General features: G+C 41.2%; 1 protein-coding gene across 2 annotated transcripts in view; it reads left to right on the top strand.

Annotated features, from left to right (window-relative positions):
- kcnn1a (potassium intermediate/small conductance calcium-activated channel, subfamily N, member 1a) overlaps nucleotides 1–8,347 on the top strand; it is a 95,906-nt gene extending 87,559 nt beyond the window's left edge. The window contains exons 8-9 of one of the 2 annotated variants that reach the window (XM_055228631.1): nucleotides 2,283–2,352; nucleotides 5,115–8,347. In XM_055228631.1, coding sequence (XP_055084606.1) covers nucleotides 2,283–2,352; nucleotides 5,115–5,420 — 376 coding nt within the window. In that variant the 3' untranslated portion in view covers nucleotides 5,421–8,347. The remainder of the gene's footprint in view (nucleotides 1–2,282; nucleotides 2,353–5,114) is intronic. The other variant, XM_033983072.2, reaches the window with a different exon arrangement.
- The last annotated feature ends 6,522 nt before the right edge of the window (nucleotides 8,348–14,869 follow it).

Raw genomic sequence — 14,869 nt, 5'->3', positions numbered from 1 at the left:
TTTTAATGCAGTATACTCTATAACTAAGTATTCTTCCCTCCACTGTGATTGTAACAATGTAGGGCAGTGGGCTGACCTTGAAACAGTGGCTGTTTCTAGAAACTTGGAAACACTTTAGCATTTCTAATACACATGAAGCAGCAATCCCAAATTACTAGCATCTTAGACATGACTCGTATTTGCGCTGCTTAAATGATAACTCACACTACATCTGTTTTGACAAATGTAAACCGTTTGTTTGATTGGATTGCTTGGGTTGGCACAGTAACAGAAGACACACTCACATCACACAATAGCTCTCATACAGTAACACATGAGTGTAATAATGGGCCTCGGCACAGCACTACAAAGCAGAGCTCAGACAGAGCCGGGGTTCCCACAGCCACACGCAGACACTCATTTGCACATGAAGAAATGCCCTTGAATGTCATCTCCCCTCATCATTAGAACAGGAGCTTGGGTGGCACACTCCACCATGTTCAGCAGGCTTCCCCGCTACTGCCTGATTACAGATAAGACACAGGTTAGAACAGGACAGATCAGGATGTTTATGGAGACACGCACCCACTATTACAGGCTGTGGTCTGTGCATAATGTATACAGTGTGGAGATGCACGGGGAGGGCTGGAGAGCTGTGTTATGGTCCCTCTGAATGCAATGGTACACTTCATTATAGTAGCTAAAGAGCGGCACAGTTTGTAGTTGTGCAGTGCTAGCTACATTATAGTAGTGCTGGAGATGGTTGTGGAAAAGGAGCTTGAAAGTCCAATACGGTCCAGAGGTTCAAACCAGGAACAATTGTGTTAACAGAAGAACAACACAACAAACTGCACTGTATCACTACTGGAATTAAAAGTCAAACTTCCCTTTTTGCCACACTGAGATGGTCCGTACAAAACATGTGTCTGCTAACAGCAGCTATTAGCATCACCAGCTAGCGTAACTATAGGTAACGTAAACGTGTGTCTGTTAATAGTAGCCTTTAGCATCACTAGCTAGCATGACTCTAGGTAACATTAGTGACCATTCCTGAGACCGGGAGCACAGATACAGGCCTTCCATTGTGCTCTGCTCGCTGCACGCCGCTGAGGACCAGGCCATGCCATCTTTACTTTGTCAGGACATGCTTTGATTTGACTCTGATGTTATACACGTTCAAAAGACTCTCCTCCACAGAAGCATATTGCACTCTCTGGAAAAGCACTGCTTTTTGTCCATCTCAAACTGTCACTTAATGACTGTTAGAACAAGATCTGGTTTCTTCATGTATGTGGCTGCACATTGTAGTAGCAATAATAATAGTAGTAATATAATCAGGGCTCTGACATTTTGCATGTGTTTACTGACAGCTTCTTATAGGTTCCATGCACACTTCAAGAGGCAGAGCAACTTTTATAAACAATTAGAGGCCACTCCTGATTAAATCCAAATCTGACACGGATCAAGGCCCCATGTCACCTCCTGCTGGTACAGAAAATGAAAGAAGTCAAGAATAGCGCAGAAATGCGCAGACAAATGCACAGACACACACGCACTCAGAGATGTGCACACAGAACTGTGCTGTTCGACGTGTGATGACACCTTTACTCTTCAGTCCACAGCACATTGATGTGAGGGACAGAGTACAGTGACAGAGGGTCTAGCACTCTCTCCTCACAGCAAGACAATCGCGAGTTTGACTCCTGGGCCAGCAATGGGTCAAATCTTCCAGCTAAGGTAATCCTGACCCCCGCCCAGCTTAAGAGCTGGACCTGAGCCCCCGGGTGCTGCACTGTATCTCAGGAGCCGTGGGTGCAACCTTATTACATCAACAAATGTACAGAACTAGAGGCCCCAACAAGAATGCAGAATCATAGCCTAGCACCCCAGTAAACCCCTCCACAGGTTGAGAAGTGTCCCTGCCAAATACCAGATCTTGTTCAAACTATGATAAAAAGTAACTAAACGTTTTGAGTTGGTGCCTGCAGTATGCCTCTGTGATTTGCATGTATTGACTGGTTTTGCATTGATCCAAACCACAACAGCTTGTTTTAATTGGACTGTATTTATACATATATAGCCCTCTTCATATATGTATACATATGGACACATAACGACGGCATATATCTGTTATGCATGAAGGTTGCACTCACTTTTTACATTTACATTATGGGCTTGCCAAAACTCTGACATTGTTTATTGTTCCTCCTCCTCCCTCTCTACTCCCATTGGTCTATTCTGTCCATGTCCCGTCTCTTTCCTTTGTTGCTCCGCCTATGTCCTGCCTACTCTCCGGCCACCAGACTGCGCAGTGTGAAGATGGAGCAGCGAAAACTCAACGACCAGGCTAACACCTTGGTGGACCTGGCAAAGGTACATTTCTCTCTGCCAACTGTTCCTATTTTAAAACAGTATAGAATTTCTAATGCCATTAATTCTAAGAAGTAAAAGACTTTAATGCTATATTTGGATCATATGTGAGTACGATAACCTTTTGTTGTAGCCGAATGGCGTTATATAAATTACCCTAAAGCAGACGTATGGCAGACGAAATAAGGTTAAAAATAGTAATGCAATGATGAATGATTATTACATTTAAAACACATCAAAAGCCAGTGACATATATGTAATAACCTACTTAAGTAAAAGGTTAAAGCACTTACATTTGTCAAAGGGGCAATACGTTTTATATGATACGTCTGATTGGCGGTGAGGATGTAGAAATCAGCACAACTATGTAACGAATAGACAAAGCACTAACAATCACTCGCTTCTAAGCTAGTCTGGGAACATTTTTTCAGTCCTAAAGCCCGTCTCTTGTATTTTTTTTCGTGTAGTCGTGAGCATTAGCCCTCAAAAATCACAAATTCTGAACTGTCAAGATGGTTTCAGCTCATATCAACCCGTGTGTTGTTGAAATTTTGCAAGTAGTCCATAGAACGTAGATGAAAAGGCAGGAGTCTGGATGTGTTATGCAGAGGAAGTCAGTCGTTTTTAGATGAATATTGTGATTTAAAATGTGCAAATTGTAACATAATGATCCACGGGCGTCAGATTATAAGTATAGAGCAGACACAAGCACGATAAGTCTTCTTTATGTAACCTCTGTTGTACGTCACATTGAAGGACATATTGAAGAACTCTGTGTAGGTCAGAAGACTATGCATGAAACATATATTGATACAGTGTTCTAGTTTGACCGGCGTACAATTTGACCCGATAACATTAGCTATTCTCTAACACCGGCCACCGTATTTACACGAGGTCAGAGCCTATTTAAAAGTAACTGAGCCTGTAGGCAAACTCCTGGATTGCACCAACAAACACAACAAAATTTCAAAACTAGGAGGAAATATTGTCCCTCTAGTTTAATTCAAGGTTCAAATAACAAAAATATTGCACCAAATTTGGCCTTTATGTTAAGAATTATTTACTGTTTTACCATGAGGCATTCAGGTGCAGTGTGGAAAATACAGTTGTAAGTTGGACCTTAGTGTCCCGTGGTGCCCTCTCACGCTGACGTTTCAAAGGCCAGACCATGGAGCTTTGATGTGGTGCCATTTGGACCTATGTGTGGGCTCAAACAAACAGAAACTGAGCCTCGGAGTAAAAACGTGTCACCTCTGCACAAAATTCATGACAACTTGTTCGTACAGACATGATAAGTCAATAAACCACTATGATTTTCTTATATTTTTACTAAATGCTCATTAAACAAAGCTGCACAGTGTAACTTTTCTAGAAGATGATCCATCACCTGATTATCCCTGTTATATGTTTTGGTCTTAACTGGAATGTTCCACAGTGAAGCATCAAACCTATCTCATTTTGCATTTGCGTGTTTTTATAGATCATTTTTACCGTACGGCATTTGAGTTTAAAGGAACTGCACTGGTATCGGTTCATATCAGGTATCGGCAAATACTTCAAGCCTTAGTATCGACATCCGTATCGAAACAGAAAAAGCCGGATCCCTCTGTTCTACGTTATACAAATCAAATCTATATCTCTAAATTCAAACGAACCGTCTTCTCTTGTCCCCGTGTGTGTCCGTAGTCTGTGTGTTGTGATGGACAGTACAGTGAGCGTCGGACACCCGAGTAGCGGTTAGCATTGTCAGTACTGCTTCTGCTCTAAGTGCTGATACATAGCGCTATACGGATGCACTGCGATGCTAAATAACGCAGACACTTTTCATTAGGTGATTGAGGCGCATAAAGAGCTGTTGGGGCTAAATGGATTGTGGTTGTTAAAAGGCTGATAAAATCTCTGCTGACTGGCTAAACTGTAAAAGCCCTCCTCTCCGACTCCGGCTCTCCACTGCAGGATCCCTCGTGAGTTACGGCCCCAACCGAGACAATGCACATTACAAAGCATCGGACGTGTGCTAGCTTTATTGCCAGCCATTTCAAATCATCAAGTTTATTTTACAAGCTGCATTTAAGCTGTTACTTTGATTTTTAGCGTATGTGGTTTGAGTTACCGCAGGGTCGGCTAGTCACATAAGTGTATTTATTTAGTCAATAAAGGGTCCGTATTACGAGACTTTCTGTTTTTCACATGTTAAAAATGTTTTGTCTTCAAAAACAGACCTGGAGTTGTGTTTTTTTTCATTCACACATGTTTAACACACAAACCCTACATATTTAGGCGTTCTTCTCTCAAACAGAAGATGCTGTGTTCCACCTTGTGATGTCATTAAGTGGTAATACAGGAAGCACTCCACTGTGTTTTTAAACGCCACACCTTCACTAGAATCATTTTGAATAATTTCAGCTCTGGAATTGCCAATCTCTATTGAACTAAAGGTAAAAGGAGCTGTTAACATGAAAACTACCACTTCGTGACATCACAAGGTGGAACTGAGCATTTTGAGCTTTAGAAATGTAGACAGAATGATGTTACCTCCTCAAAAGCATACCTGGAGCTGTGTTTTGTTTCATTCACACATGTTTGATTACTTTATATATTAGTCTAACATGGCTTAAAGTGCACAAGACTCAGTATAGGTTCTTTAATGTTTTAAATCCATAACTCACTAATTGTGTCATTGTCTCTCCCCTGTATGCTCTGTCTCTGTGTCTCTGTGTGCTCTCTCCCTGTTTTCTGTCCCTGGACGTCCCCCGGCGGTGCAGACCCAGAATGTGATGTACGACCTGGTGTCGGAGCTACAGGAGCGCAGTGAGGAGCTGGACAAACGCATTGGGACTCTGGAGGACAAACTGGACTCTGTGACAGGCAGCCTGCAGGCCCTGCCCTGCCTCATCTCACAAGCCATATCCCAGCAGCAGCAGGACTTCCTGGACGGCTTCATGCACCGCTTCAGACCCGCGTCTCTGGCCTCGGAGCGCTCCGAACGCTCTGACCGCTCCTGGACTTCCACCACCCGTAGGAGGCGCTCTCCATCCACAGCCCCGCACACCTCCTCTGACAGCGGATAGCCCTCCTTACTCTGTGCATCCACATACCATGGACTAAGACCTGAGTCTTAACCTGATCCTCCGGCATCAAACCCCCAACCTCTGACTGAGCCCTCAGCACGAGAGCTGCTCAAACACACGAACTGAGAAACACACAATGCATCTAAAAGAGAAGTCCACTCCATGTGACGGACAAACCCAGATCAAGTAGAGTATGGTTTATGTTTTAGCCATTGTATGGCTGTTCAAGTTAGCTTTTATGTAAAAGCCCTTGTATAGTTACGTGACTGAGTCAGTGCTGTGAGAGCTGGCTGTCACCGGAGAGTCCTTAAGGCCAGGCCAGGGCAGTGAGTGGGCTCACGGCGCCCTCTGGAGGACACAGCACCATCCTTCAGCACACTGTCTGTGTGCAGGTCCATGCACTTAGGAGGGCGGAGCCTGCACATGGCATTACTACTGGGTAGGAATTTACGCAATTGCCAACTTCAAGGGTTCAGCTTCCTTGTTCTTACCAAGGAAAAGAGAGCGACTATCTTTTTTAGTTACATATTGACATGTGATTTTTCAGTGCCTGAATGTATAAATAGTAGAGGGTTATTTAATTACTAATTTCAGAGCTTTTTTACGATGTTACCAGTCTGAATACAGCATTGCATTCCTTTTTCAGAAACATTCCTCAACAAAACTTTAAAGAAAATGTCTTAATGTGATGCATAACATTGCCTCATCACACAGCAGCTCCTACTGTTGGGTTGAGACCTTTTTTCTGTTTGTACTAACACCTGCGAAACGCCAGTGTAGGAGACAGGGCCATGTCCGCACAGTACAACTACTGCATAATGGACCTTTCATTGGATCATTTACCCACAGTACCAAATCTAAGTATTATAACAGTCAACAGTCTCACATTAATACCAAAGAAGAGCGCTGGGAGGAAGAGGTTAATACAATTGGACAGGGTTTTAAGAACATTTCACATGCAAACACAGAAGGCCTAATCTATATATCTGATAGAGTGTCCAAGTGTTTGTACGATTGCGGATGTGGCCTGGACTGTGTGAAGGGGTCACTTTTAGCTTGATGCTAGTATACACTGATTTCCACAGAGAGATCCAGTCCGTAGGAGAGGCAGTCTGTGGGCACGGCTCCAGGTTAGCTGCTAATCACAGAGCGCACAAAACATATCACAGCCCCGCCCCCTGACACAAGCCCCACCCCCTCGACCCAAGCCCTGCCCCCTCTGCATGTGAATTCTTCAAAAGGCTTGATGATTTTATAATTAACATTTTTTTATGATTGAGTTGATTTCTGTTTGGTTGTTGCATTTTCCTTTGTCTTTTATAAAATCTTGGTTTACATTTTTGGTAACACTTTGGGGACCACATAATAATTGCTAAGCTGTAATTAGCGTACTAGCTAGTGGCTAAGTAAATCTTAGCTTATGTGTATAAATTGCTATTATTAATTACTATTTAAATATGAAGAAAACAGCCCAACAATATCCATATACCAATTAACAGTATTTAAAGAGGGGGTATTATGCCAAATCTACTTTTCAGAGCTTTCTATCATGTTATAAAGCATTTATGCATCAAAACCATGCCTGAAGAGGTTTTAGCTGTCATCCATGCATACTTGAGTAATTTAGCGATCTCTCCTGGGCCCTTTTTGAACACTTCTGTGACATTCTGTCCAAGACTCAGACACAAGCCCACAGCCTAGTGATATATATCAAAACAACAAAAGGTAACATGGTGATCTAAGTATATTATGTGCATATACTGTATAAATAAATGGACTTAGCTAACGCTCTAGCCACCGTTTTCCAAATAGGAAGTGATCATGGACGCACTTCCGGCTCCATCAACTCTGGCTCCAATTCACTTTACATTGAAAAAGTATCACCCCTCTCTCCATAACTGCTGCTGTCAGACTCGTCATTTTGGTCTTAAAATGTTCATATTAACCTGCTCTACATCTAAATCAAGATATGAACATTAACAACAGACAAATCAAGAGCTTTCTTTTCCCAAGATCACTCCTGCTAGCGTTAGCAACAGGTTTGATTGACAGCGTTGCTAAGTGCTCGCTCCCTGCTAAACCAGTGGTGTGGGAGGGAATTGCCGATACCTTCAACAGCCTCGCTCCAGACTGCCTTTTTGGTTGCTATGTTACTCATTTAAATTCAAAATATGCAACTGCTCCAGCCTCGACGAGTTTCATTTGACTGAAGCTGAACTCTATGAGAGACGTCACAGTCCTTTAGTCCACTGCTTTACACAGTCTATGGTTATAGCAAATACTCCATAGAAGTGTAATACCCCCTCTTTAACTGTTTATTAATGAATAAATATTGGTTTATGGATAAATAGTTCTAGAAAATGATCAAACATGAGATATCAGACACAGACATCAAGTTAACATCTAGATAGTATGCTAATAAGGTACTTTGGTTGGCGATTAATATGTTGTCTCTAGTCTATAGTGTTATCCATGTTTCTTTTTTACTAGAGGGTAGGTTTTTTTTTAGAGTTCCTAAAGAGTTGCAGTAATATGATTCTGTAATGCATTCCCTGTTTGAGCGAAAGACAACTTTGACACAGGAGTCAAGAAATGAGACAATAAAGTGCTGAAGAAACTGAGCAGTGAATGAGTGTGTGAATGCAGCCCAGTCTCACAGATCTACAGTGGACATGAGGTTTCCGCCAAAACTGGGAAAAGGCCATTTAAAAGAATAAACGTTTGACTCCATAATGCTGAAACATCTCAAAAACTGATTAGTAATTCACTCGTACAAATTTGCTGAGGTTAAAGTAGTCAATTACAGTCTCCATAAATGCTAACGTGATGTTTTTGATGTTGATGTAAGCTATAACTTGACACACAAGAACGTCCGTTGCACAAAAGATTTGATCTCCCAGAATCCTTTTGCAATGCATGGGCCTGACTTCTAAGGATATGTCAAGGCAAAGCTGAGAAAAGACTAGTATTGGTAGATTAAAGCCACACACTCTTCACACACATGGAAAAAGAACTATTGTATTGTATTGTACATTAAATTACTCAACTTTACTTTCATATTCATGTCTGTAGCGCTAATATTTTTCCTCTCCCATGTTGAGAAAAACAGCCAGCATTGCTAGCTTGTTTGGCTAAGCACAGTGTGATCATGGATCTATTAAAATAACTGGATAAGGTATTGCTGCTTAGAGCTGTCTCAAGTTGGATTAGTGGCCACACATTGGTACTACAACAACAAAAAAATCCCTCCTGCCCAGAAAGGATTTTTCTCATACAAAGCAATGTAATCACAAACTGCTCGTGTTCGGCTGACAGGGACTGACAGGGACTGACAGGGACTGACAGGGACTGACAACTCTCACAAAGGTACAATTTTGTGGTTAACTATAAATACTACTTAACTGTACTTAACTATTTTCAGATCATAAATATTTTCTCAGCTCAAAATCTATCTGTTGCCTTAAAAAAAGTGTTAATCGTTAGCTTTGGCTACGCTCTGTGTGCGCTCTAGCTAAGCTCAAACTCTGATTGGTTAGAGTGTGGTACGACATGAATGAGCATGTGAGCAACTGTCATGAACGAGCCGCAGGTTTAGAACATGGATCAGAAGATCCTACAAGCATAAACATGATCATTTACAATTTATTATTCCCTTGCCTTCGCTCACTCTTGTCACACACAGTCTCATGGGAGGGGTGGAGTTTAACTGCACATGGTCCATGGGCAGGGCAGTAACTAGCTGCTAAAGGCTAAACTTGCGACATGCGTCATTAAGCACGGCCCAGTGACTTCAATGGGCGGCCATGTTTAGGCTTGAGTGTGACGCATTCTTTGTAAGACCAAATAATTTCTGAATACTATGTCGCCATTTGGGTTGTATTATTTTGAATGGGGCTGCCGATCTTGAGGAAATAAGTTCTATGTGGACTACAGAGCCATTTTAAAGGCTCCAGAGAATCAGAGCAGTGTTGACTTGTTGGTCACATTGAACATTTTACACAAATCAACATACTTCAGATCAGATTTTCACAGCAAAACGTCTCCAAATTCTCCATTTAAATGAATGGGAATCCTGCTTAACCAGAAGTGCCGCCACAAAGAAAGTGCAGTTTGGAGCATTTAGAGGAAAAAGTGGGAGGGGCAGAATAACATATATATATATATTTTTTAAAAACAACTACCACCTGTTTTCACATTATGGATAAAAAAGCCTAGTCTAGCCTTGTTTTAACCTTCAAATGAAACTATCACATGGTACAACACCTTTTTGGTGGCGAGCACCATTGAGCATGAACAAAAACAATAGTGGCCATTTTTCATTACGAGTCCGGTATACCCCACAAAAACAGATTTAAACAGTAAAAGTGACTGAGTTCAGCTTTTACTAACTATTCCACATTACAGAGACACAGGCTGAAACCCCAGCACCAGCGTGGTTTCTGTGAGACTGGGTTACTGATGTCATGAAAATATCTGATTGTTTCATAAGGCATGACAACTTGTAAATGTTGAATTGTTATTTTTTAAAGCGACCACGACGAGAAAGTCAGCGAGTTAGCAGGCTAGCATGCTGTCCTAATGTAGTGTGAATGGTAGATGATTCCGAAAAAGACCAAAACAAAACATTTATAGCCCCTCAAGCTAACACACGCTAACATAAGCTAACATAAGCTAACATCTCCTAGCACGAGGATGCTTGGGGGACTAGTGGGTTGAAGTATGGCGCGGCGGAGGGCACTTGGCCTACGAGTGGACTTAATCAGCATGACTATTAGCTTATTTCTTTTCACCTTGAGTTTGATGAAGCATGGTTCTTTGCTCCCTCCAACCTAAGACCACTTGCTCCCGAAGTGGTCCTCAAACCCACTCCACACAAGGCCCCTACATTCACCCAGCAGTCACTCCAAAAGGATGTAGTAAAACAGCTGCCTGATCACATCTAAGATAATGCATTTGTCACCCATTATTATGTTATATGATATTTTCTGATGATTTTTCTTGCATTTCTTATAAATCATAACGTTGGATACTGAATGCCATGGAAATTCTCGAGAAAATCAAACACCACATGCAGATTTTGTGTTAAAATTACTACAAAATAAACTTACATTGGTGACTTTAAGGTTTTGAAGGTCAAAGGTAGGGTTAAAGGAGCTGTACCTGATATTTCACAACTTTCAGAGACCAGAGCGAATGTTTGCCGTCACTGTAAAGATAACAACAACTAGCATGCTAACACGCTCTTCCTGATTATCAGGCGTAAAACCGCTTCGTAATTAGATGCAGACAACATTTTGACCTCAAGAGCTGCTTATGCAATATATATCTGCACTGGGGCAAAACTAACTACGCTCAACTACACGGAAAGAATCGGGTACAGGGCCTTTAATTGTAATATAGTAACATATGGGTGTAGTGTTGGAATAACTCCCAGGATTAATCCAAATCATTTCCCTCTGACTCACCGTAGAATGAACATTAAATTTAAATATCGTATAGAATAAATTTCCATAATTGCTCTCCACTTACATTTGACTTTTGTAATAGTTTATTTCATATGTTAAAGGTGCGCTATGTAACTTTCCTGTGGGGAGGTATCCATGGAGATGTTAACACTTTGCCTGGAATGGTAGACTGCACAGTATTGAACTTTTCTGTCTCCATGGAGATAAGCAGGTGGTGCATAGATGTTTCAAGGGATTTTTTTTGGCAATAAAAACAAGAGGAAAAACATCTCCATGGGAACAAGCTAGCAGGAATGTTACACAGTGCGCCTTTATGGTAGATCAGGGTATACCTAAATGTTCCCGTTTATGAAGTTAATCTCTGTATTTGACACATTCTTTTATGTTTTTGGACAACAGTTTGGGCACACTTCAACTATGCTATGTTTTATGTGATTTCAAACTGTTTAATATTGCCCGTTTTGGACATTTTTGGACATTTTTACTCATCTGATTCTATCGATCATCAAATTCCTTTCCATCATTCCCCATCACTGCCAACTTCCTGTCCAGTACCATTACATTATAACAACTGTACCTGATCCAATCCCGGTCTTCCCCGCTCAGACCCTCCCCCAGTCGGACAGCGTCAGTTTGAAAAATGACACCCATTTTTCATGTACTTGGCCGCATCTGTTTGGTCCGATGGGAGCGTGTAAACATCCAGGGCATCTGTCCCGGGTGCGACCCCACTGTAGGTGTCACCAAAGTGGGACAGTGAGGTGATGGAGGGTCCTGTGGCAGTTGGAGACTGTATTATGATGGGAAAAGTTGTATACGCTGAAGGTGAAGCCAAACTAGCGTACTCTGTGAAGTTTATTAAAGTGCGTATGACTCCAGTTTTGACTTAAGTTTGTGGGATAATACCTGTTGTAAATATAAATTATAGTTTTACGCCGAGCAGAAGAGCAACCGAGAAGAAAAGCTGACAAATAAGTTGAAAATTATAGGAAGTAGAGAGTTCCATATTGATGACATCACACTGGGAGAATTCTGTCCAAATGTTTGGCACGATTTACACGAAAGAAACATTTGTTCTAATCATAAACTGTATATATAAATGGACCTGCTAGCCCGCGAGTTGGAAATACGGAGTGAGCATGGGCAAACTTCTGGCTCCTTTGTTTCTGGCTCCAATTCACTTCAGATTAGAAAACTGTCGCCCCTCTCTCTGTAACTGCTGTGAGCCTCGTCATTTTGGTCTTAAATGTTTGTATTAACCCGCTCTACATGATCTTGGTATTTTTCTTTCACTATTGTGCCCGTAACTCAAGTAATACACATTAATAACAGACAAATCAGGCACTCTCTTTTCCCCGAGGTCTCTCCCGCTAGCGTTAGCAACAGCTTTGATTGACAGGGTTGCCAAGCATCCGACTCTTTAAACATTATTTCAACAATACATTCTTATCATTGTATTTGTCAAAGTATAATCTCTGTACATTAGAGGAGTTTTGGTCCAGTTTACCACATGGTTGCTAGGTAACACTAATGGAATTCCCAAGCGTGATGTCATGATTTCTAACCAGGAATTAAAGTTTTAAACTTAAAAAGAAATTACCTAATTTGGAAAAAGTATTGTTTTGTTTTTGGTTTTTTGGTGTGTTTTTTTTTATCTTAAGTACCATCATAACTCAGTGTGTTTTAATAAAATGAGTAATCCAACCTGTCATAGGCACTTTAAAATATACAATCCAAACCAAGAATATAGCTTTTGTTCTGTAATATTTGGAATAATGTTTTTAGTAGGGCAGCAAAGTTTATAGGTTTATAGTCCAGCTAGTTTTTACACTATACATTGGGAGGAAGGGGCCTTTTTACTCTCACACACCTGCAACACTGCCCTGAAGAAGTCGGACTGCAGATGGCGCTGTTGTCCTGCCTCCACCGGTATGAAAACAAACTAAACTTTGTCCCGGAAAGAAGAGAAGGTTTTGGGTTGTCATATGCGACCAGACACTAGGAGGCAATAAGCGTAGTTTGGCTTCACTTTTGGGTGTTTTTTCATCCAATTCTTTTAGTGTTTGACCACCACGTATTTTCAATAATTGACTTTAATGCATTTTGTTGCTGTTGTTGTTGTTTTTGCCATTCTCACTCATCAACCAAGATCTTTTCAAGACTCCCCGATCTCCCAAACGAAACGCAAATTCCCAAAAATGTTCATATAGTAATTTTGTCAAGAGTAGATGACCCCTTTAGCCCCTTAGACGGCCCCTTTAGCCTCCCCGTGTACACTGCCACGCCACACACATGTACGTACAGTAGTGGAGTAACTGGCTTGTATGGGAGGGCATCTGGGTTTTTCCACACCTTCTCTGTATGCTGTTGCTGTTCCTTCATTTTGCAGGTGAACTTTTGTCCTAGAAGGAGACACACCAAGGTCAGATCATTAAAGACTGTCTTCAGCTGACAATGGGAGTCTGTGTGTTTATTTGGGGTTTGGGGACATAAAAGAAACATAAAATCCACAAAAATCCACAAATTTTTAATATATTCTCTGACCGTTGTGACCCAAAGCTGTACTCAGTATAAGTCCAGCTACATATATAAAGGTAGAGCTAGTTAAAGGTTCTTTATCTGAAGTATTTCTTAAAGGGCCCATGTTACGCTATTTTCTGATCTATGTTATAATGTTGTTTCCTCATCACAAACCTACCCGGAGTTGTGTTTAGTTTCATTTACACATGTTTAACACACAAATCCTGCGTATTTATGCTGTGTTTGTCCCACAGACAGAAGACACTCTGTTCCACCTTGTGATGTCATGTGGTAATACAGGAAGTGCTCCACTGAATTCACCTTCACTAGAATCATTTGGATAATTTCAGCTTTGGAATTGCCAATCGCTGCTAAACAAAAGGTAAAAGGAGCTGTTAACTTGAAAACAACCACTTCATGACATCACAAGGTGGAACAGAGCATTTTGAGCTTTGGAGATGTAGCTGGAAACAACAAGAGTCAATTTTGTGTAATATAGGACCATTAAATAGTGTATGCATAGCAGCTTTAGCGTTTATAATCTGTGGGTTTTTACTGTTTAAAAAATGGTGCCAACATGGGAGACTGATGGTGAAACGGTTTAACGATGAATTAGAAGGTCACATCTCGAAGTCACTTTTTGATGATGTCATTTTAATAACCTGTAAGCCGATCCAGTGGATGTAATTATTGCGAACGTCCAAATGGCATTTCGGCATTTAGCAACAGAACTATGGACTGCCAGGAGACATGTGGGAATTTGGTCAATTTTGTCAGTCAATATGGTTCAAAGTCTTATTTAATTTGTAGAATAAATATAAATATACATTAGATTAAACTGTGTGAAAGGTAATGTCGTATTTTCCGGACTATACGTCGCTCTGGAGTATAAGTCGCACCAGCAAAAATACGCATAAAATGAAGAAAAAACATATATAAGTCGCACTGGACTATAAGTCGCATTGTTTTGGGAAATTTATTTAACAAAATCTGAGACCAAGAACGGATATTTTATCTTTAAAGGCAAGTTAATAACAATAATAACAATAAATTAAAGCCGCGAGCGGCGATGATAGCCCTCGCCACCCGCGCGACCGCCACCCCACGCGACCGCCCGGGTCTGGCCACTGTCCCCATGCATCATTCCTCCCGCCCGGCCACCCCACGGCCACAATCCGCCCCCCTTCACACAGTTTCTATATAAATATGTGTGACCATCACATTACAATGGCTTTGCAAGGCGTTGGACCGGACACCACGTACATAAAACAGGTATGGTGTAATTGACTTTTTTACCCCATTTAATGCCCACAATTATCTTCCCAAGTTTCATGCCAATCGGACAAAGTTGAGTATTTTACCAATACTGTAGGGGGCGCTATAGTGTTCATTTGTATAACAATTATTAATGCATTCTATTAATACACTAATACCACATGTGTGATGAGAATTTCAGCTGTCTAG

The sequence above is a fragment of the Periophthalmus magnuspinnatus genome, chromosome 17 (genome assembly GCF_009829125.3).
Source record: "Periophthalmus magnuspinnatus isolate fPerMag1 chromosome 17, fPerMag1.2.pri, whole genome shotgun sequence".
Taxonomy (NCBI): domain Eukaryota; kingdom Metazoa; phylum Chordata; class Actinopteri; order Gobiiformes; family Gobiidae; genus Periophthalmus; species Periophthalmus magnuspinnatus.
This window is presented reverse-complemented; position numbering and strand designations above follow the sequence as displayed.